The sequence below is a fragment of the Phyllobates terribilis genome, unplaced genomic scaffold (genome assembly GCF_046119375.1).
Source record: "Phyllobates terribilis strain yellow unplaced genomic scaffold, ASM4611937v1 Scaffold_4__5_contigs__length_816908805, whole genome shotgun sequence".
NCBI classification, from domain to species: domain Eukaryota; kingdom Metazoa; phylum Chordata; class Amphibia; order Anura; family Dendrobatidae; genus Phyllobates; species Phyllobates terribilis.
The window spans coordinates 11644610-11667665 of NW_027362764.1; the positions used below are offsets into that span (position 1 = coordinate 11644610).

General features: G+C 48.1%; 1 protein-coding gene across 1 annotated transcript in view; it reads right to left on the reverse strand.

Annotated features, from left to right (window-relative positions):
- Positions 1–23056, reverse strand: part of LOC141264133 (SCO-spondin-like) — a 521676-nt gene that overhangs the window by 317935 nt on the left and 180685 nt on the right. The window contains exons 27-32 of the mRNA XM_073676443.1: positions 19016–19067; positions 16835–16955; positions 12282–12498; positions 12060–12201; positions 9669–9854; positions 9421–9456 (exon numbers count right to left, since the gene is read on the reverse strand). Of these exons, the coding sequence (XP_073532544.1) occupies positions 9421–9456; positions 9669–9854; positions 12060–12201; positions 12282–12498; positions 16835–16955; positions 19016–19067 (754 nt within the window). The remainder of the gene's footprint in view (positions 1–9420; positions 9457–9668; positions 9855–12059; positions 12202–12281; positions 12499–16834; positions 16956–19015; positions 19068–23056) is intronic.

The window sequence follows — 23056 nt, forward strand, 5'->3', positions numbered from 1 at the left end:
TATGTCTGGTCACTGTATGGTGGTATTATTATATAGACATTGTATAGTGCTATCACTAGATCACTATGTCTGGTCACTGTATGGCGGTATTATTATATAGACATTGTATAGCGCTATCACTAGATCACTATGTCTGGTCACTGTATGGTGGTATTATTATATAAACATTGTATAGTGCTATCACTAGATCACTATGTCTGGTCACTGTATGGCGGTATTATTATATAGACATTGTATTGCGCTATCACTAGATCACTATGTCTAATCACTGTATGGTGGTATTATTATATAAACATTGTATAGCGCTATCACTAGATCACTATGTCTAGTCACTGTATGGCGGTATTATTATATAGACATTGTATAGCGCTATCACTAGATCACTATGTCTGGTCACTGTATGGTGGTATTATTATATAGACATTGTATAGTGCTATCACTAGATCACTATGTCTGGTCACTGTATGGCGGTATTATTATATAGACATTGTATATTGCCATCACTAGATCACTATGTCTGGTCACTGTATGGCGGCATTATTATATAGACTTTGTATAGTGTGATCACTAGATCACTATGTCTGGTCACTGTATGGTGGTATTATTATATAGACATTGTATAGTGCTATCACTAGATCACTATGTCTGGTCACTGTATGGCGGTATTATTATATAGACATTGTATAGTGCTATCACTAGATCACTATGTCTGGTCACTGTATGGCGGTATTATTATATAGACATTGTATAGCGCTATCACTAGATCACTATGTCTGGTCACTGTATGGTGGTATTATTATATAGACATTGTATAGTGTGAACACTAGATCACTATATGTGGTCACTGTATGATGGTATTATTATATAGGCATTGTATAGCGCTATCACTAGATCACTATGTCTGGTCACTGTATGGCGGTATTATTATATAGACATTGTATAGTGCTATCACTAGATCACTATGTCTGGTCACTGTATGGCGGTATTATTATATAGACATTGTATATTGCCATCACTAGATCACTATGTCTGGTCACTGTATGGTGGTATTATTATATAGACATTGTATAGCGCTATCACTAGATCACTATGTCTGGTCACTGTATGGCGGCATTATTATATAGACATTGTATAGTGTGATCACTAGATCACTATGTCTGGTCACTGTATGGTGGCATTATTATATAGACATTGTATAGTGTGATCACTAGATCACTATGTCTGGTCACTGTATGGCGGTATTATTATATAGACATTGTATAGTGCTATCACTAGATCACTATGTCTGGTCACTGTATGGTGGCATTATTATATAGACATTGTATAGCGCTATCACTAGATCACTATGTCTGGTCACTGTATGGTGGTATTATTATATAGACATTGTATAGTGCTATCACTAGATCACTATGTCTGGTCACTGTATGGCGGCATTATTATATAGACATTGTATATTGCCATCACTAGATCACTATGTCTGGTCACTGTATGGCGGCATTAATATATAGACATTGTATAGTGTGATCACTAGATCACTATATGTGGTCACTGTATGGTGGCATTATTATATAGACATTGTATAGTGTGATCACTAGATCACTATGTCTGGTCACTGTATGGTGGTATTATTATATAAACATTGTATAGTGCTATCACTAGATCACTATGTCTGGTCACTGTATGGCGGTATTATTATATAGACATTGTATAGCGCTATCACTAGATCACTATGTCTGGTCACTGTATGGTGGTATTATAATATAAACATTGTATAGTGCTATCACTAGATCACTATGTCTGGTCACTGTATGGCGGTATTATTATATAGACATTGTATAGTGCTATCACTAGATCACTATGTCTGGTCACTGTATGGCGGCATTATTATATAGACATTGGATAGTGCTATCTCTAGATCACTATGTCTGGTCACTGTATGGCGGTATTATTATATAGACATTGCATAGTGCTATCACTAGATCACTATGTCTGGTCACTGTATGGCGGTATTATTATATAGACATTGTATAGTGCTATCACTAGATCACTATGTCTGGTCACTGTATGGCGGTATTATTATATAGACATTGTATAGCGCTATCACTAGATCACTATGTCTGGTCACTGTATGATGGTATTATTATATAGACATTGTATAGTGCTATCACTAGATCACTATGTCTGGTCACTGTATGGCGGTATTATTATATAGACATTGTATAGCGCTATCACTAGATCACTATGTCTGGTCACTGTATGGCGGTATTATTATATAGACATTGTATAGTGCTATCACTAGATCACTATGTCTGGTCACTGTATGGCGGTATTATTATATAGACATTGTATAGTGCTATCACTAGATCACTATGTCTGGTCACTGTATGGCGGTATTATTATATAGACATTGTATATTGCCATCACTAGATCACTATGTCTGGTCACTGTATGGTGGTATTATTATATAGACATTGTATAGCGCTATCACTAGATCACTATGTCTGGTCACTGTATGGTGGTATTATTATATAGACATTGTATAGTGCTATCACTAGATCACTATGTCTGGTCACTGTATGGCGGTATTATTATATAAACATTGTATAGTGCTATCACTAGATCACTATGTCTGGTCACTGTATGGTGGTATTATTATATAGACATTGTATAGTGCTATCACTAGATCACTATGTCTGGTCACTGTATGGTGGTATTATTATATAGACATTGTATAGAGCTATCACTAGATCACTATGTCTCGTCACTGTATGGTGGTATTATTATATAGACATTGTATAGCGCTATCACTAGATCACTATGTCTGGTCACTGTATGGTGGTATTATTATATAGACATTGTATAGTGCTATCACTAGATCACTATGTCTGGTCACTGTATGGCGGCATTATTATATAGACATTGTATAGTGCTATCACTAGATCACTATGTCTGGTCACTGTATGGCGGTATTATTATATAGACATTGTATAGTGTTATCACTAGATCAATATGTCTGGTCACTGTATGGCGGCATTATTATATAGACATTGTATAGTGCTATCACTAGATCACTATGTCTGGTCACTGTATGGCGGCATTATTATATAGACATTGTATAGTGCTATCACTAGATCACTATGTCTGGTCACTGTATGGTGGTATTATTATATAGACATTGTATAGTGTTATCACTAGATCACTATGTCTGGTCACTGTATGGTGGTATTATTATATAGACATTGTATAGTGCTATCACTAGATCACTATGTCTGGTCACTGTATGGCGGCATTATTATATAGACATTGTATAGTGCTATCACTAGATCACTATGTCTGGTCACTGTATGGCGGTATTATTATATAGACATTGTATAGTGCTATCACTAGATCACTATGTCTGGTCACTGTATGGCGGTATTATTATATAGACATTGTATAGTGCTATCACTAGATCACTATGTCTGGTCACTGTATGGCGGTATTATTATATAGACATTGTATAGTGTTATCACTAGATCACTATGTCTGGTCACTGTATGGCGGTATTATTATATAGACATTGTATAGTGCTATCACTAGATCACTATGTCTGGTCACTGTATGGCGGTATTATTATATAGACATTGTATAGTGCTATCACTAGATCACTATATCTGGTCACTGTATGGCGGTATTATTATATAGACATTGTATAGTGCTATCACTAGATCACTATGTCTGGTCACTGTATGGTGGTATTATTATATAGACATTGTATAGTGTTATCACTAGATCACTATGTCTGGTCACTGTATGGTGGTATTATTATATAGACATTGTATAGTGCTATCACTAGATCACTATGTCTGGTCACTGTATGGCGGTATTATTATATAGACATTGTATAGTGCTATCACTAGATCACTATGTCTGGTCACTGTATGGCGGTATTATTATATAGACATTGTATAGTGCTATCACTAGATCACTATGTCTGGTCACTGTATGGCGGTATTATTATATAGACATTGTATATTGCCATCACTAGATCACTATGTCTGGTCACTGTATGGTGGTATTATTATATAGACATTGTATAGCGCTATCACTAGATCACTATGTCTGGTCACTGTATGGCGGCATTATTATATAGACATTGTATAGCGTGATCACTAGATCACTATGTCTGGTCACTGTATGGTGGCATTATTATATAGACATTGTATAGTGTGATCACTAGATCACTATGTCTGGTCACTGTATGGCGGTATTATTATATAGACATTGTATAGTGCTATCACTAGATCACTATGTCTGGTCACTGTATGGCGGCATTATTATATAGACATTGTATAGCGCTATCACTAGATCACTATGTCTGGTCACTGTATGGTGGTATTATTATATAGACATTGTATAGTGTGAACACTAGATCACTATATCTGGTCACTGTATGGTGGCATTATTATATAGACATTGTATAGTGTGATCACTAGATCACTATGTCTGGTCACTGTATGGCGGTATTATTATATAGACATTGTATAGCGCTATCACTAGATCACTATGTCTGGTCACTGTATGGTGGTATTATTATATAGACATTGTATAGTGTGAACACTAGATCACTATGTCTGGTCACTGTATGATGGTATTATTATATAGACATTGTATAGAGCTATCACTAGATCACTATGTCTGGTCACTGTATGGCGGCATTATTATATAGACATTGTATAGTGTTATCACTAGATCACTATGTCTGGTCACTGTATGGTGGTATTATTATATAGACATTGTATAGTGCTATCACTAGATCACTATGTCTGGTCACTGTATGGCGGTATTATTATATAGACATTGTATATTGCCATCACTAGATCACTATGTCTGGTCACTGTATGGCGGCATTAATATATAGACATTGTATAGTGTGATCACTAGATCACTATATGTGGTCACTGTATGGTGGCATTATTATATAGACATTGTATAGTGTGATCACTAGATCACTATGTCTGGTCACTGTATGGTGGTATTATTATATAGACATTGTATAGCGCTATCACTAGATCACTATGTCTGGTCACTGTATGGTGGTATTATTATATAAACATTGTATAGTGCTATCACTAGATCACTATGTCTGGTCACTGTATGGCGGTATTATTATATAGACATTGTATAGTGCTATCACTAGATCACTATGTCTGGTCACTGTATGGCGGCATTATTATATAGACATTGTATAGTGCTATCACTAGATCACTATGTCTGGTCACTGTATGGCGGTATTATTATATAGACATTGTATAGCGCTATCACTAGATCACTATGTCTGGTCACTGTATGGCGGTATTATTATATAGACATTGTATAGTGCTATCACTAGATCACTATGTCTGGTCACTGTATGGCGGTATTATTATATAGACATTGTATAGTGCTATCACTAGATCACTATGTCTGGTCACTGTATGGCGGTATTATTATATAGACATTGTATATTGCCATCACTAGATCACTATGTCTGGTCACTGTATGGTGGTATTATTATATAGACATTGTATAGCGCTATCACTAGATCACTATGTCTGGTCACTGTATGGTGGTATTATTATATAGACATTGTATAGTGCTATCACTAGATCACTATGTCTGGTCACTGTATGGTGGTATTATTATATAGACATTGTATAGTGCTATCACTAGATCACTATGTCTGGTCACTGTATGGCGGTATTATTATATAAACATTGTATAGTGCTATCACTAGATCACTATGTCTGGTCACTGTATGGTGGTATTATTATATAGACATTGTATAGTGCTATCACTAGATCACTATGTCTGGTCACTGTATGGTGGTATTATTATATAGACATTGTATAGCGCTATCACTAGATCACTATGTCTGGTCACTGTATGGTGGTATTATTATATAGACATTGTATAGCGCTATCACTAGATCACTATGTCTGGTCACTGTATGGTGGTATTATTATATAGACATTGTATAGTGCTATCACTAGATCACTATGTCTGGTCACTGTATGGCGGCATTATTATATAGACATTGTATAGTGCTATCACTAGATCACTATGTCTGGTCACTGTATGGCGGTATTATTATATAGACATTGTATAGTGTTATCACTAGATCAATATGTCTGGTCACTGTATGGCGGCATTATTATATAGACATTGTATAGTGCTATCACTAGATCACTATGTCTGGTCACTGTATGGCGGTATTATTATATAGACATTGTATAGTGCTATCACTAGATCACTATGTCTGGTCACTGTATGGCGGTATTATTATATAGACATTGTATAGTGCTATCACTAGATCACTATGTCTGGTCACTGTATGGCGGTATTATTATATAGACATTGTATAGTGTTATCACTAGATCACTATGTCTGGTCACTGTATGGCGGTATTATTATATAGACATTGTATAGTGCTATCACTAGATCACTATGTCTGGTCACTGTATGGCGGTATTATTATATAGACATTGTATAGTGCTATCACTAGATCACTATATCTGGTCACTGTATGGCGGTATTATTATATAGACATTGTATAGTGCTATCACTAGATCACTATGTCTGGTCACTGTATGGTGGTATTATTATATAGACATTGTATAGTGTTATCACTAGATCACTATGTCTGGTCACTGTATGGTGGTATTATTATATAGACATTGTATAGTGCTATCACTAGATCACTATGTCTGGTCACTGTATGGCGGTATTATTATATAGACATTGTATAGTGCTATCACTAGATCACTATGTCTGGTCACTGTATGGTGGTATTATTATATAGACATTGTATAGTGCTATCACTAGATCACTATGTCTGGTCACTGTATGGCGGTATTATTATATAGACATTGTATAGCGCTATCACTAGATCACTATATCTGGTCACTGTATGGCGGTATTATTATATAGACATTGTATAGCGCTATCACTAGATCACTATGTCTGGTCACTGTATGGTGGTATTATTATATAGACATTGTATAGCGTTATCACTATTTCACTATGTCTGGTCACTGTATGGTGGTATTATTATATAGACATTGTATAGCGTTATCACTATTTCACTATGTCTGGTCACTGTATGGTGGTATTATTATATAGACATTGTATAGCGCTATCACTAGATCACTATGTCTGGTCACTGTATGGCTTCATTATTATATAGACATTGTATAGTGCTATCACTAGATCACTATGTCTGGTCACTGTATGGCGGTATTATGATATAGACATTGTATAGTGCTATCACTAGATCACTATGTCTGGTCACTGTATGGCGGTATTATGATATAGACATTGTATAGTGTGATCACTAGATCACTATGTCTGGTCACTGTATGGTGGTATTATTATATAGACATTGTATAGTGCTATCACTAGATCACTATGTCTGGTCACTGTATGGTGGTATTATTATATAGACATTGTATAGCGCTATCACTAGATCACTATGTCTGGTCACTGTATGGTGGTATTATTATATAGACATTGTATAGTGCTATCACTAGATCACTATGTCTGGTCACTGTATGGCGGTATTATTATATAGACATTGTATAGTGCTATCACTAGATCACTATGTCTAGTCACTGTATGGCGGTATTATTATATAGACATTGTATAGTGCTATCACTAGATCACTATGTCTGGTCACTGTATGGTGGTATTATTATATAGATATTGTATAGTGTTATCACTAGATCACTATGTCTGGTCACTGTATGGTGGTATTATTATATAGACATTGTATAGCGCTATCACTAGATCACTATGTCTGGTCACTGTATGGCGGTATTATTATATAGATATTGTATAGTGTTATCACTAGATCACTATGTCTGGTCACTGTATGGTGGTATTATTATATAGACATTGTATAGCGCTATCACTAGATCACTATGTCTGGTCACTGTATGGTGGTATTATTATATAGACATTGTATAGTGCTATCACTAGATCACTATGTCTGGTCACTGTATGGCGGTATTATTATATAGACATTGTATAGCGCTATCACTAGATCACTATGTCTGGTCACTGTATGGTGGTATTATTATATAGACATTGTATAGTGCTATCACTAGATCACTATGTCTGGTCACTGTATGGCGGCATTATTATATAGACATTGTATAGTGCTATCATTAGATCACTATATCTGGTCACTGTATGGCTTCATTATTATATAGACATTGTATAGCGCTATCACTAGATCACTATGTCTGGTCACTGTATGGTGGTATTATTATATAGACATTGTATAGTGCTATCACTAGATCACTATGTCTGGTCACTGTATGGCGGCATTATTATATAGACATTGTATAGTGCTATCATTAGATCACTATATCTGGTCACTGTATGGCTTCATTATTATATAGACATTGTATAGCGCTATCACTAGATCACTATGTCTGGTCACTGTATGGTGGTATTATTATATAGACATTGTATAGCGCTATCACTAGATCACTATGTCTGGTCACTGTATGGTGGTATTATTATATAGACATTGTATAGTGTTATCACTAGATCACTATGTCTGGTCACTGTATGGCGGCATTATTATATAGACATTGTATAGTGCTATCATTAGATCACTATATCTGGTCACTGTATGGCTTCATTATTATATAGACATTGTATAGTGCTATCACTAGATCACTATGTCTGGTCACTGTATGGCGGTATTATTATATAGACATTGTATAGTGCTATCACTAGATCACTATGTCTGGTCACTGTATGGTGGTATTATTATATAGACATTGTATAGTGCTATCACTAGATCACTATATCTGGTCACTGTATGGCGGTATTATTATATAGACATTGTATAGTGCTATCACTAGATCACTATGTCTGGTCACTGTATGATGGTATTATTATATAGACATTGTATAGTGCTATCACTAGATCACTATGTCTGGTCACTGTATGGCGGCATTATTATTTAGACATTGTATAGTGCTATCACTAGATCACTATGTCTGGTCACTGTATGGTGGTATTATTATTTAGACATTGTATAGCGCTATCTTTAGATCACTGTGTATGGAAGAGTTCTCTGGTCACAGTATGGCGGTATTATTTGTGCACTGTATGTGACTGCTACTTTTGGCAGTGTCGTTGCTATTCTGGTAGCTAGGATGGCTCTGGGCACTGTACATCTATGGTGTATGACAGTACAATGTAGGGAGGAGGCGGTATTACACACTACCCTCCCCTGGCGTGGTCCTGCTGGGAGGGGGCAGATTTCAGCCTCTGTTGGGTGACATTGTCCTGAGGGTCTCTGGGACTATGACGTCATCCTACGTTTTTTTGGCGGGAGTCTCTTATGGGGCAGTTCCACCTCTACTAGTTTTTCACACAGAAGCTTACCTGGAGCGGCCGTGTTCAGCGCTGGGGAAACCACACCTGGCAAGAAAAGACAGACGAGAAAGTATAAGCATCTCAATGAGGGGCGCTATAGGGTGGGAGTGCAGGTCAGGACCCTATATGGGCGCTGCCCCTTCTGGTACATTATAGGATGTCTGCAATGTGCTGACCATGGCTGGATCCCCTATAGAAGTGAATGGAGGGAGCCGAGAGTGTCCGGCCACAGCAGACATATCAGGACGTCGTCTTACCACATCCTTCCTCATCGGAGAAGTCTCGGCAGTCCGCTTTCCCGTCACACAGGGACCTGGAGGCCGTCACGCACTCGCCGCTGCGGCACCGGAACTCCCCCGGCTGGCAGGTGGATGGCACCGCTTCTACAGCAGGGATATAGGAGACTGTGCTGGGGGTCCTGGTGACCGGAATTCCTGGTGGCTCTGCCAGAGGGTAACGACACCATGACTTTCACACCACAACGATCTGCAGCCCCACAGTCTGCTCCGGAGTCAGCCGGCCTCACCTCTGCAGGCAGACAGTCTGCTCCGGAGTCGGCCGGCCTCACCTCTGAGGGCAGACAGTCTGCTCCGGAGTCGGCCGGCCTCACCTCTGAGGGCAGACAGTGTGCTCCGGAGTCATCCGGCCTCACCTCTGAGGGCAGACAGTGTGCTCCGAAGTCAGCCGGCCTCACCTCTGAGGGCAGACAGTGTGCTCCGAAGTCGGCCGGCCTCACCTCTGAGGGCAGACAGTCGGCTCCGAAGTCAGCCGGCCTCACCTCTGAGGGCAGACAGTGTGCTCCGGAGTCAGCCGGCCTCACCTCTGAGGGCAGACAGTGTGCTCCGAAGTCGGCCGGCCTCACCTCTGAGGGCAGACAGTCGGCTCCGAAGTCAGCCGGCCTCACCTCTGAGGCCAGACAGTCGGCTCCGAAGTCAGCCGGCCTCACCTCTGAGGGCAGACAGTCGGCTCCGAAGTCAGCCGGCCTCACCTCTGAGGGCAGACAGTCTGCTCCGGAGTCATCCGGCCTCACCTCTGCAGGCAGACAGTCGGCTCCGGAGTCGGCCGGCCTCACCTCTGAGGGCAGACAGTGTGCTCCGGAGTCGGCCGGCCTCACCTCTGAGGGCAGACAGTCTGCTCCGGAGTCATCCGGCCTCACCTCTGAGGGCAGACAGTGTGCTCCGGAGTCAGCCGGCCTCACCTCTGAGGGCAGACAGTGTGCTCCGGAGTCAGCCGGCCTCACCTCTGCAGGCAGACAGTCGGCTCCGAAGTCAGTCGGCCTCACCTCTGAGGGCAGACAGTCTGCTCCGGAGTCAGCCGGCCTCACCTCTGCAGGCAGACAGTCGGCTCCGAAGTCAGCCGGCCTCACCTCTGAGGGCAGACAGTGTGCTCCGGAGTCATCCGGCCTCACCTCTGAGGGCAGACAGTCTGCTCCGGAGTCATCCGGCCTCACCTCTGAGGGCAGACAGTCTGCTCCGGTGTCAGCCGGCCTCACCTCTGAGGGCAGACAGTGTGCTCCGGAGTCATCCGGCCTCACCTCTGAGGGCAGACAGTCTGCTCCGGACTCATCCGGCCTCACCTCTGAGGGCAGACAGTCTGCTCCGGTGTCAGCCGGCCTCACCTCTGAGGGCAGACAGTGTGCACCGGAGTCATCCGGCCTCACCTCTGAGGGCAGACAGTGTGCTCCGGAGTCAGCCGGCCTCACCTCTGAGGGCAGACAGTCTGCTCCGGTGTCAGCCGGCCTCACCTCTGAGGGCAGACAGTGTGCTCCGGTGTCAGCCGGCCTCACCTCTGAGGGCAGACAGTGTGCTCCGGTGTCAGCCGGCCTCACCTCTGAGGGCAGACAGTGTGCTCCGGAGTAAGCCGGCCTCACCTCTGAGGGCAGTGAGCTCCGGAGTCAGCCAGCCTCACCTCTGAGGGCAGACAGTGTGCTCTGGAGTCATCCGGCCTCACCTCTGAGGGCAGACAGTCTGCTCCGGAGTCAGCCGGCCTCACCTCTGAGGGCAGACAGTGTGCTCCGGAGTCGGCCGGCCTCACCTCTGAGGGCAGACAGTGTGCTCTGGAGTCAGCCGGCCTCACCTCTGAGGGCAGACAGTCTGCTCCGGAGTCGGCCGGCCTCACCTCTGAGGGCAGACAGTGTGTTCCGGAGTCGGCCGGCCTCACCTCTGAGGGCAGACAGTGTGCTCCGGAGTCGGCCGGCCTCACCTCTGAGGGCAGACAGTCTGCTCCGGAGTCAGCCGGCCTCACCTCTGAGGGCAGACAGTCTGCTCCGGAGTCAGCCGGCCTCACCTCTGAGGGCAGACAGTGTGCTCCGGAGTCAGCCGGCCTCACCTCTGAGGGCAGTCAGTGTGCTCCGGAGTCGGCCGGCCTCACCTCTGAGGGCAGACAGTCTGCTCCGGAGTCAGCCGGCCTCACCTCTGAGGGCAGACAGTCTGCTCCGGAGTCGGCCGGCCTCACCTCTGAGGGCAGACAGTGTGCTCCGGAGTCGGCCGGCCTCACCTCTGAGGGCAGACAGTGTGCTCCGGAGTCGGCCGGCCTCACCTCTGAGGGCAGACAGTGTGCTCCGGAGTCGGCCGGCCTCACCTCTGAGGGCAGACAGTGTGCTCCGGAGTCGGCCAGTCTAGTAGGGTAGCAAGCTTCTCCAGACTCACCGTACGAGCATCCGATGATCTCACTCCGCAGGTAGATCGCTGAGTGAAACTCCACAGGAAGGAGGCGAAGGAAACGCGTCAGTAAGACACCGCTCAACCCCCGTCTCACCACCGTGTTACTGTCAGTGTTACCATCAAAGAGCTAGATCGAGAAAAAGAACAGAAACTCAAGAAGATTTCAGAGACAAAAAGAGGCTGGAGAGAAGACGGAGGCCGCCTTACCAGAGGATCCCGCAAGGAGTCACCCCCTTCACCGGTGTAGTTGTGGAACACAATCCCATCATTGCTGTACATCAGGCGATATTTGGTGACATAACCCCCCGACTGCCGGCCCCCCTGAGAGACAACAGCGGAGATGAAGGTTGGCTGCAAGAAGTCGACTTGGAGGAAGGGATGTCTGTCTGAATCCAGAGGGCTCCACCCAGGGACAATGTTCAGGCTGAGAAAAAGGCAGGAAGGTGAAGTGTGCACCCCCACAAGCCCCAACGCAGATAACGCCTGTTATATTTAATATTTTATATCTAGATTCATTATTTATTTAGGACACAATCTATTCTATGAAGCCTCTGAATAAGACTTGCATCATGGAACGTCTGACGAAGATACTGGTTTCCTGTGAATTCCCTGACAAGAAGGTTTTACGTTGGGCCAAGGCAAGTGTTTTATCACTGATAGTCTATTTCTGTTTCCTGTTCAGTTGTATGTAAGAACTGCAGTTCCATTTTTGTCTAGCTAATAAATGTGGTGAGTCACACAGAAGACTCTACCTGCTGACAGTGCATGTCACATGTATTCTGTCTCTCTCCCTTCATCAATGAAGTATTTTAATTTGAATCTCACTGGCATTGTGAAGACCCTTTGCTGTCTATTCCAAAGGTCTCCCTAATAACAAAGAGGGTCTCCATAACACGCCCCCCCGGGTCTCCATCCACCCATCATCTACATGTCCCCGCAGCCTGATAATGCCCCCTTCCTCCATCCACCCATTGTCTACATGTCCCCGCACACAGATAATGCCCCCTGTCCTCCAACCACCCATCATCTACATGACCCCGCACCCAGATGAAGCCCCTGGGCCTCCATCCACCCATTGTCTACATGTCCCCGCACACAGATAATGCCCCCTGTCCTCCAACCACCCATCGTCTACATGACCCCGCACCCAGATGAAGCTCCTGGGCCTCCATCCACCCATCGTCTACATGTTCCTGCACACAGATAATGCCCCCTGTCCTCCAACCACCCATCATCTACATGTCCCCGCACCCAGATGAAGCCCCTGGGCCTCCATCCACCCATCATCTACATGTCCCCGCACACAGATAATGCCCCCCGGGCCTCCATCCAACCATTGTCTACATGTCCTCATACACAGAAAATTCCCCCTTACTCCATCCACCATTCATCTACATGTCCTCGCACACAGATAAAGCCCCCTTACGCCATTCAGCCATCATCAACATGTCCCCGCAGCCTGATAATGCCCCCTTCTTCCATCCACCCATTGTCTACATGTCCCCGCACACAGATAATGCCCCCTGTCCTCCAACCACCCATCATCTACATGACCCCGCACCCAGATGAAGCCCCTGGGCCTCCATCCACCCATTGTCTACATGTCCCCGCACACAGATAATGCCCCCTGTCCTCCAACCACCCATCGTCTACATGACCCCGCACCCAGATGAAGCCCCTGGGCCTCCATCCACCCATCGTCTACATGTCCCTGCACACAGATGATGCCCCTGTCCTCCAACCACCCATCATCTACATGTCCCCGCACACAGATAATGGCCCCCGGGCCTCCATCCACCCATTGTCTACATGTCCCCGCACACAGATGATGCCCCTGTCCTCCAACCACCCATCATCTACATGTCCCCGCACACAGATAATGGCCCCCGGGCCTCCATCCACCCATAACCTACTTGTCCCCGCACTCAGATAATGCCCCCTGGGCCTCCATCCACCCATTGTCTACATGTCCTCAAACACAAAAAATGCCCCCTGTCCTTCATCCACCATTCATCTACATGTCCTCGCACACAGATAATGCCCCCTTCCTCCATCCACCCATTGTCTACATGTCCCCGCACACAGATAATGCCCCCTGTCTTCCAACCACCCATCATCTACATGTCCCCGCACACAAATAATGCCCCCCGGGCCTCCATCCACCCATAGTCTACATGTCCCCGCACACAGATAATGCCCCCCGGGCCTCCATCCACCCATAGTCTACATGTCCCCGCACACAGATAATGCCAACTGGGCCTCTATCCACCCATCATCTACATGTCCCCTGACCCCGATAATGCCCCCCTGTCCTCCATCCACCCATCGTCTACATGTTCCCGCACTCTGATAATGCCCCCCGGGCCTCCATCCATCCATAGTCTACATGTCCCCTGACTGATAATGCCCCCTGGGCCTCCATCCATCCATCGTCTTCATGTCTTCTGATTCTGATAATGCCAACTGGGTCTCCATCCACCCATCGTCTACATGTCCCCTGACCCCGATAATGCCCCCCTGTCCTCCATCCACCCATCGTCTACATGTCCCCGCACCCTGATAATGCCCCCCCGGGCCTCTGTCCACCCATCGTCTACATGTCCAATGACCCCGATAATGCCCCCTCGGCCTCCATCAACCCATCGTCTGCATGTCCCCTGACTCTGATAATTCCCCCTGTCCTCCATCCACCCATCATCTACATGTCCCCCGACTCTGATAATGCCCCCCGGGCCTCCAGCCATCCATAGTCTACATGTCCCCTGACTGATAATGCCCCCTGGGCCTTCATCCACCCATCGTCTTCATGTCTCCTGATTCTGATAATGCCAACTGGGCCTCCATCCACCCATCGTTTACATGTCCCTACACTCTGAAAACCCCACCCGGGCCTCTATCCATGCATCGTCTACATGTCCCCGCACACTGATAGTGCCCCCAGTCATCCATCCACCCATCGTCTTTGTGTCCCCACACTCATAATGCCCCCGGTCCACCATCCACTCATTGTTTACATATCCCCTCACTTACATAATGCCCCACAATCCTCCATCCACTTATTGTGGACATGTCCCCTCACGCTCCCCATCTTCCATTCACCCATCATCTACATGTCTCCTCACTCAGATAATGCCCCCTGGGCCTCCATCCACCCATTGTCTACATGTCCTCAAACACAGAAAATGCCCCCTGTCCTCCATCCACCATTCATCTACATGTCCTCACACACAGATAATGCCCTCTTACTTCATCCAGCCATCATCAACATGTCCCCGCAGCCTGATAATGCCCCCTTCCTCCATCCACCCATTGTCTACATGTCCCCGCACACAGATAATGCCCCCTGTCTTCCAACCACCCATCATCTACATGTCCCCGCACACAAATAATGCCCCCCGGGCCTCCATCCACCCATAGTCTACATGTCCCCGCACACAGATAATGCCCCCCGGGCCTCCATCCGCCCATAGTCTACATGTCCCGGCACACAGATAATGCCCCCCGGGCTTCCGTCCACCCATCGTCTGCATGTCCAATGACCCCGATAATGCCCCCCGGGCCTCCATCCACCCATCATCTACATGTCCCCTGACCCCGATAACGCCCCCCTGTCCTCCATCCACCCATCGTCGACATGTTCCCGCACTCTGATAATGTCTCCCTGGCCTCCAACCACCCATAGTCTACATGTCCCCGCACCCTGATAATGCCCCCCGGGCCTCCGTCCACCCATCGTCTGCATGTCCAATGACCCCGATAATGCCAAATGGGCCTCCATCAACCCATCGTCTGCATGTCCCCTGATTCTGATAATGCCCCTCTTCCTCCATCCACCCATCGTCTACATGTCCCCTGACCCCGATAACGCCCCCCCTGTCCTCCATCCACCCATCGTCTACATGTCCCCTGACTCTGATAATGCCCCCCGGGCCTCCAACCACCCATAGTCTACATGTCCCCGCACCCTGATAATGCCCCCCCGGGCCTCTGTCCACCCATCGTCTACATGTCCAATGACCCCGATAATGCCTCCTCGGCCTCCATCAACCCATCGTCTGCATGTCCCCTGACTCTGTTAATTCCCCCTGTACTCCATCCACCCGTCATCTACATGTCCCCCGACTCTGATAATGCCCCCCGGGCCTCCAGCCATCCATAGTCTACATGTCCCCTGACTGATAATGCCCCCTGGGCCTCCATCTACCCATCGTCTGCATGTCTCCTGATTCTGATAATGCCAACTGGGCCTCCATCTACCCATCGTTTACATGTCCCTACACTCGGAAAGCCCCACCCGGGCCTCTATCCACGCATCGTCTAAATGTCCCCGCACACTGATAGTACCCCCAGTCATCCATCCACCCATCGTCTACGTGTCCCCACACCCATAATGCCCCCGGTCCACCATCCACTCATTGTTTACATATCCCCTCACTTACATAATGACCCACAATCCTCCATCCACTTATTGTGGACATGTCCCCTCACTCTCTCCATCTTCCATTCACCCATCATCTACATGTCTCCTCACTCAGATAATGCCCCTTGATCCTTCATCCATCCATCGTCTACATGTCCCCACACACAGACTAGACCCATTGCTCTCCACCACCCACCAATGGTCCACATGTCTCAGTGCCCAGATTATGCCTACAGGCCTCCTCCACACCCCTGCTGTACTCCACACCCTCTACCTTCACTCCCAGATAATGCCCCCGCTCTTGTCTATCTTAGTGATCTGAATATAACAGGTTACCTACATGTTTGGCACGATGTTCAGGCGTCCGGCATCTGGTGGGTTATTCTCCTTGTGCGAGGATGCACTCATTTGCTTGTAGTGTACCCGGCCATCTTCCAAGCCCAGAGGACTATCACATGGACCTGAGAAGACCAGTGGATTATATATGGAGAACACAGCCCTCCCCTCCAGGCTTCATACAATGGATCTTCACCCCAACCCACAAGGACAGTCACACGTAACACCAAACCCTCTCTGGAGACACCTCCACCATAATGGATGGTGCAGAACATAGATTATCATCAGTCAAAACTATGTGTGGTCCCAGGAGCTCACAATCTAATCCTATAACTGGGGACGATTTCACGGGGAGCGTGGAAGAGACCAGAGAAATCCCACATGGAGAACCCACAGGGCCAGTTGATTAATGCACTTATGCCTGTTTTTGCTGAGTTTTTGGTGTTTTGCACTTCTTTATGTGTTTTTTTCCTATTTGCTTCCAGAAGTTTGTGCCTTATTCATCATTTGAAACTTTTCAAAAAAAAACTCACAAAAATAGTCGCACATGTTCTCCAGTCCTTCAGTAGTCAGCTATTTTTTACATATTTTACAAAACATGTATCTTTTTGCAACAGAAAGTCACAAAACGGTTAAAGAGAGAAAAAGCCCATTTTTTAACTTTATGGAGATTTCACGAACCACATGAGCCATGTTGATGAATTTAGAACAGAAAATGTCAGTAAATACAAGACAAAAAAAGGAAAGGGACTTCTAAAAGCTCCACATTGGATGACTTACGTCAGGTTTCTCGTTGTCACGAAAAACACTTGGTCAGACCTTGCAGCTCTCTGGCGCCCCCTTATCCTGCTGGTCAAACACGGTATTGACCGAGGATAAGCACGGGTGCAGCTGCTCTAATTTATGTCGACTATTGTGGCACGCGATGTGACAGGACGTATATATACCACCAGTTCCTTCCAGGAACGTATATATACCTCCGACCAGCCACCCTCAAACCACAATATCACATAAATACTGGTATACTGCCACCACCGATCGCTTAACAGGTGGATCGGGTACCTGGTAGGTAACGTGAATTAGCAGGTGAGGAACGTGTTTGCTCGACATAGGACAAGAAGAAAGAAACTGGTAAATAATAATGATTTACTCCCGAAAGTGGGCAGTGTTTACAAAATATATACAAGATATTATAAAGGAGACAATTTACATGTATGCATAAACAGTTATTAAAATAAAAGGGATAAGTAATAGCAAAACCTGCTTCACAAGGTGATGGTCTCAGATTCTGTGGGGGGGACGGCTCCCCGGAAATTAGGTGTGATTCCTCCACGCAGCGAGGAGTGCATGCATCTGACGTCCCGGGGTAACAATGAAGTAAAATGGCCGTTCTGGTTTTTAGTAACGGGCCAAAACTCTAGGAGACACCCATGTTGTTTACCTCACATGGGGGATCGGTTTTGTGAACCCACCCAGCTGCACAAGACATAAAAATCCTTCAGATTTCATATCTTGGTATGGGGGGGTCCCACAGCCAAGATGGAGACATCATGTTTGCCGTCAACAATATTCATGAAGATGGATATCAAATATGATATCTCTATGATGCTCAGAAGCTCAGAACCCATTTCCCAGGTTCCCGGTGGTCTCCCAGCCACGAAAACCACACCATCACCATTGGAAAAAGGTGAACATCTCAAAAATGTGGTCCCTGTGCTTGTGACAGTCATGTGCATTATTAAAATCGACATTAAAAGTTTGTACAGTTAGACAATAGGATTTTGGAGGGGATTTCCAGTTTAGACCAGAATGCTTGCTCTGGGCTGAGGTTTTATAGCGGTTATAAAAAATTCCTGGTTTGCAGGAAAGCAAGAGTGAGTTCTATCTAGGTCTCTTCCAAATGAGCAGGGGGTGGAGATTTAAGACATCTCTGGCTGTCCTTTTAACATTTTTAAAACTAGGACAAAAATACCTTTTGCCTGACACTCGTCTCATCCCACAGATCTTTATCTCACATCATTAATGGTCTCCTGTTTCAGGTGTCCATCCCACTGATCGCTCAGATTCACCATCCCTCAGTATCGCCCACTGCGGTCTTTCTTGGCACCGCTAAACTAGACTTTCACTGTTCCTTACCCTCTTAATTCCCCACATGTGGGTCACTATATGATCTATATATATTTACCAGGTGGGGTGGAGATCTCCGGCGTCCCAGACTGATCTGGTCCTGATTGTCCCTATGATAGAAAACACAGGACTAATACTGGTATCTAGGTCTTTATTGGTTTATTGTTGAAGAGGACCAGTAATGATGGCGGATCTACTACAGAAGTATCAGGAGTTACTAGATCAGCGCCACTCTGTGTGGTGGGCTTCATTAGTGAGGGGACATGGCATGGCGCTATAGCCCCAAATGATCCAGGATAGTCCTACTGCCCATGAATATTCCTCAGTCCTGGCAGATGAGCTCTGTGCAGAACGCTTCATACAAGAAGACATTCCCCTGTTTACATAAGAAGAGGAACCTGGAGTCTGTGCCGGGCCACCAAGACCGTTACTTTATTAGTACTGGGACTAGCGCATTGCTTTGCACCGGGAGCACTGGACTAGGGCTGTGTTTAGCACTGGGAGCATTGGACTAGGGCTGTGTTTAGCACCGGGAGCACTGGACTAGGGCTGTGCTTAGCCCCGGGAGCACTGGACTAGGGCTGTGCTTAGCCCCGGGAGCACTGGACTAGGGCTGTGCTTAGCCCCGGGAGCACTGGACTAGGGCTGTGCTTAGCCCCGGGAGCACTGGACTAGGGCTGTGCTTAGCCCCGGGAGCACTGGACTAGGGCTGTGCTTAGCCCCGGGAGCACTAGACTAGGGCTGTGCTTAGCCCCGGGAGCACTAGACTAGGGCTGTGCTTAGCCCCGGGAGCACTGGACTAGGGCTGTGCTTAGCCCCGGGAGCACTGGACTAGGGCTGTGCTTAGCCCCGGGAGCACTGGACTAGGGCTGTGCTTAGCCCCGGGAGCACTGGACTAGAGCTGTGTTTAGCCCCGGGAGCACTGGACTAGAGCTGTGCTTAGCCCCGGGAGCACTGGACTAGGGCTGTGCTTAGCCCCGGGAGCACTGGACTAGGGCTGTGCTTAGCCCCGGGAGCACTGGACTAGGGCTGTGCTTAGCCCCGGGAGCACTGGACTAGGGCTGTGCTTAGCCCCGGGAGCACTGGACTAGGGCTGTGCTTAGCCCCGGGAGCACTGGACTAGGGCTGTGCTTAGCCCCGGGAGCACTGGACTAGGGCTGTGCTTAGCCCCGGGAGCACTGGACTAGGGCTGTGCTTAGCCCCGGGAGCACTTGACTAGGGCTGTGCTTAGCACCGGGAGCACTGGACTAGGGCTGTGCTTAGCACCGGGAGCACTGGACTAGGGCTGTGATTGACACAAGGAGCACTGGACTAGTGCTGTACGTAGCACTGGGAGCACTGGACTAGGGCTGTGCTTAGCACCGGGAGCACTGGACTAGGGCTGTGCTTAGCCCTGGGAGCATTGGACTAGGGCTGTGCTTAGCCCAGGGAGCACTGGACTAGGGCTGTGCTTAGCCCCGGGAGCACTGGACTAGGGCTGTGCTTAGCCCTGGGAGCACTGGACTAGGGCTGTGCTTAGCCCCGGGAGCACTGGACTAGGGCTGTGCTTAGCCCTGGGAGCACTGGACTAGGGCTGTGCTTAGCCCCGGGAGCACTGGACTAGGGCTGTGCTTAGCCCCGGGAGCACTGGACTAGCGCTATACTTAGCCCCGGGAGCACTGGACTAGGGCTGTGCTTAGCCCCGGGAGCACTGGACTAGGGCTGTGCTTAGCCCCGGGAGCACTGGACTAGGGCTGTGCTTAGCCCCGGGAGCACTGGACTAGGGCTGTGCTTAGCCCCGGGAGCACTGGACTAGGGCTGTGCATAGCCCCGGGAGCACTGGACTAGGGCTGTGCTTAGCCCCGGGAGCACTGGACTAGGGCTGTGCTTAGCCCCGGGAGCACTGGACTAGGGCTGTGCTTAGCCCCGGGAGCACTGGACTAGGGCTGTGCTTAGCCCCGGGAGCACTGGACTAGGGCTGTGCTTAGCCCCGGGAGCACTGGACTAGGGCTGTGCTTAGCCCCAGGAGCACTGGACTAGGGCTGTGCTTAGCCCCAGGAGCACTGGACTAGGGATGTGCTTAGCACCGGGAGCACTGGACTAGGGCTGTGCTTAGCACCGGGAGCACTGGACTAGGGCTGTGATTGACACAAGGAGCACTGGACTAGGGCTGTACGTATCACTGGGAGCACTGGACTAGGGCTGTGCTTAGCACCGTGAGCACTGGACTAGGGCTGTGCTTAGCCCTGGGAGCATTGGACTAGGGACTGTGCTTAGCCCAGGGAGCACTGGACTAGGGCTGTGCTTAGCCCCGGGAGCACTGGACTAGGGCTGTGCTTAGCCCCGGGAGCACTGGACTAGGGCTGTGCTTAGCCCCGGTAGCACTGGACTAGGGCTGTACTTAGCCCCGGGAGCACAGGACTAGAGCTGTACTTAGCCCCGGGAGCACAGGACTAGAGCTGTACTTAGCCCCGGGAGCACTGGACTAGGGCTAAGCACGGCCTTAGTCCAGTTCTCCCGGTGCTAAGCACGGCCCTAGTCCAGTACTCCCGGTCCTAAGCACGGCCCTAGTACAGTGCTCCCGGTGCTAAGCATGGCCCTAGTCCAGTGCTCCCGGGGCTAAGCATGGCCCTAGTCCATTGCTCCCGGTGCTAAGCACAGCCCTAGTCCATTGCTCCCGGTGCTAAGAACAGCCCTAGTCCGGTGCTCCCGGTGCTAAGCACAGCCCTAGTCCGGCGCTCCCGATGCTAAGCACAGCCCTAGTCGGCTGCTCCCGGTGCTAAGCACAGCGCTAGTCCAGTGCTCCCGGTGCTAAGTACAGCGCTAGTCCAGTGCTCCCAGAGCTAAGCACAGCGCTAGTCCAGTGCTCCCGGTGCTAAGCACAGCCCTAGTCCAGTGCTCCCGGTGCTAAGCACAGCCCTAGTCCAGTGCTCCCGGTGCTAAGCACAGCCCTAGTCCAGTGCTCCCGGTGCTAAGCACAGCCCTAGTCCAGTGCTCCCGGTGCTAAGCACAGCCCTAGTCCAGTGCTCCCGGTGCTAAGCACAGCCCTAGTCCAGTGCTCCCGGTGCTAAGCACAGCCCTAGTCCAGTGCTTCCGGTGCTAAGCACAGCCCTAGTCCAGTGCTCCCGGTGCTAAGCACAGCCCTAGTCCATTGCTCCCGGTGCTAAGCACAGCCCTAGTCCAGTGCTCCCGGTGCTAAGCACAGCCCTAGTCCAGTGCTCCCGGTGCTAAGCACAGCCCTAGTCCAGTGCTCCCGGGGCTAAGCACAGCCCTAGTCCAGTGCTCCCGGGGCTAAGCACAGCCCTAGTCCAGTGCTCCCGGTGCTAAGCACAGCCCTAGTCCAGTGCTCCCGGTGCTAAGCACAGCCCTAGTCCAGTGCTCCCGGTGCTAAGCACAGCCCTAGTCCAGTGCTCCCGGTGCTAAGCACAGCCCTAGTCCAGTGCTCCCGGTGCTAAGCACAGCCCTAGTCCAGTGCTCCCGGTGCTAAGCACAGCCCTAGTCCAGTGCTCCCGGTGCTAAGCACAGCCCTAGTCCAGTGCTCCCGGTGCTAAGCACAGCCCTAGTCCAGTGTTCCCGGTGCTAAGCACAGACCTAGTCCAGTGCTCCCGGTGATAAGCACAGCCCTAGTCCAGAGCTCCCGGTGATAAGCACATCCCTAGTCCAGTGCTCCCGGGGCTAATCACAGCCCTAGTCCAGTGCTCCCGGTGCTTAGTCCAGTGATTAGCCCAGGGAGCACTGGACTAGGGCTGTGCTTATCACCGGGAGCACTGGACTAGGGCTGTGCTTAGCCCCGGGAGCACTGGACTAGGGCGGTGCTTATCACCGGGAGCACTGGACTAGGGCTGTGCTTAGCACCGGGAGCACTGGACTAGGGCTGTGCTTAGCACCGGGAGCACTGGACTAGGGCTGTGCTTATCACCGGGAGCACTGGACTAGGGCTGTGCTTAGCACCGGGAGCACTGGACTAGGGCTGTGCTTAGCACCGGGAGCACTGGACTAGGGCTGTGCTTAGCACCGGGAGCACTGGACTAGGGCTGTGCTTAGCACCGGGAGCACTGGACTAGGGCTGTGCTTAGCACCGGGAGCACTGGACTAGGGCTGTGCATAGCACCGGGAGCAC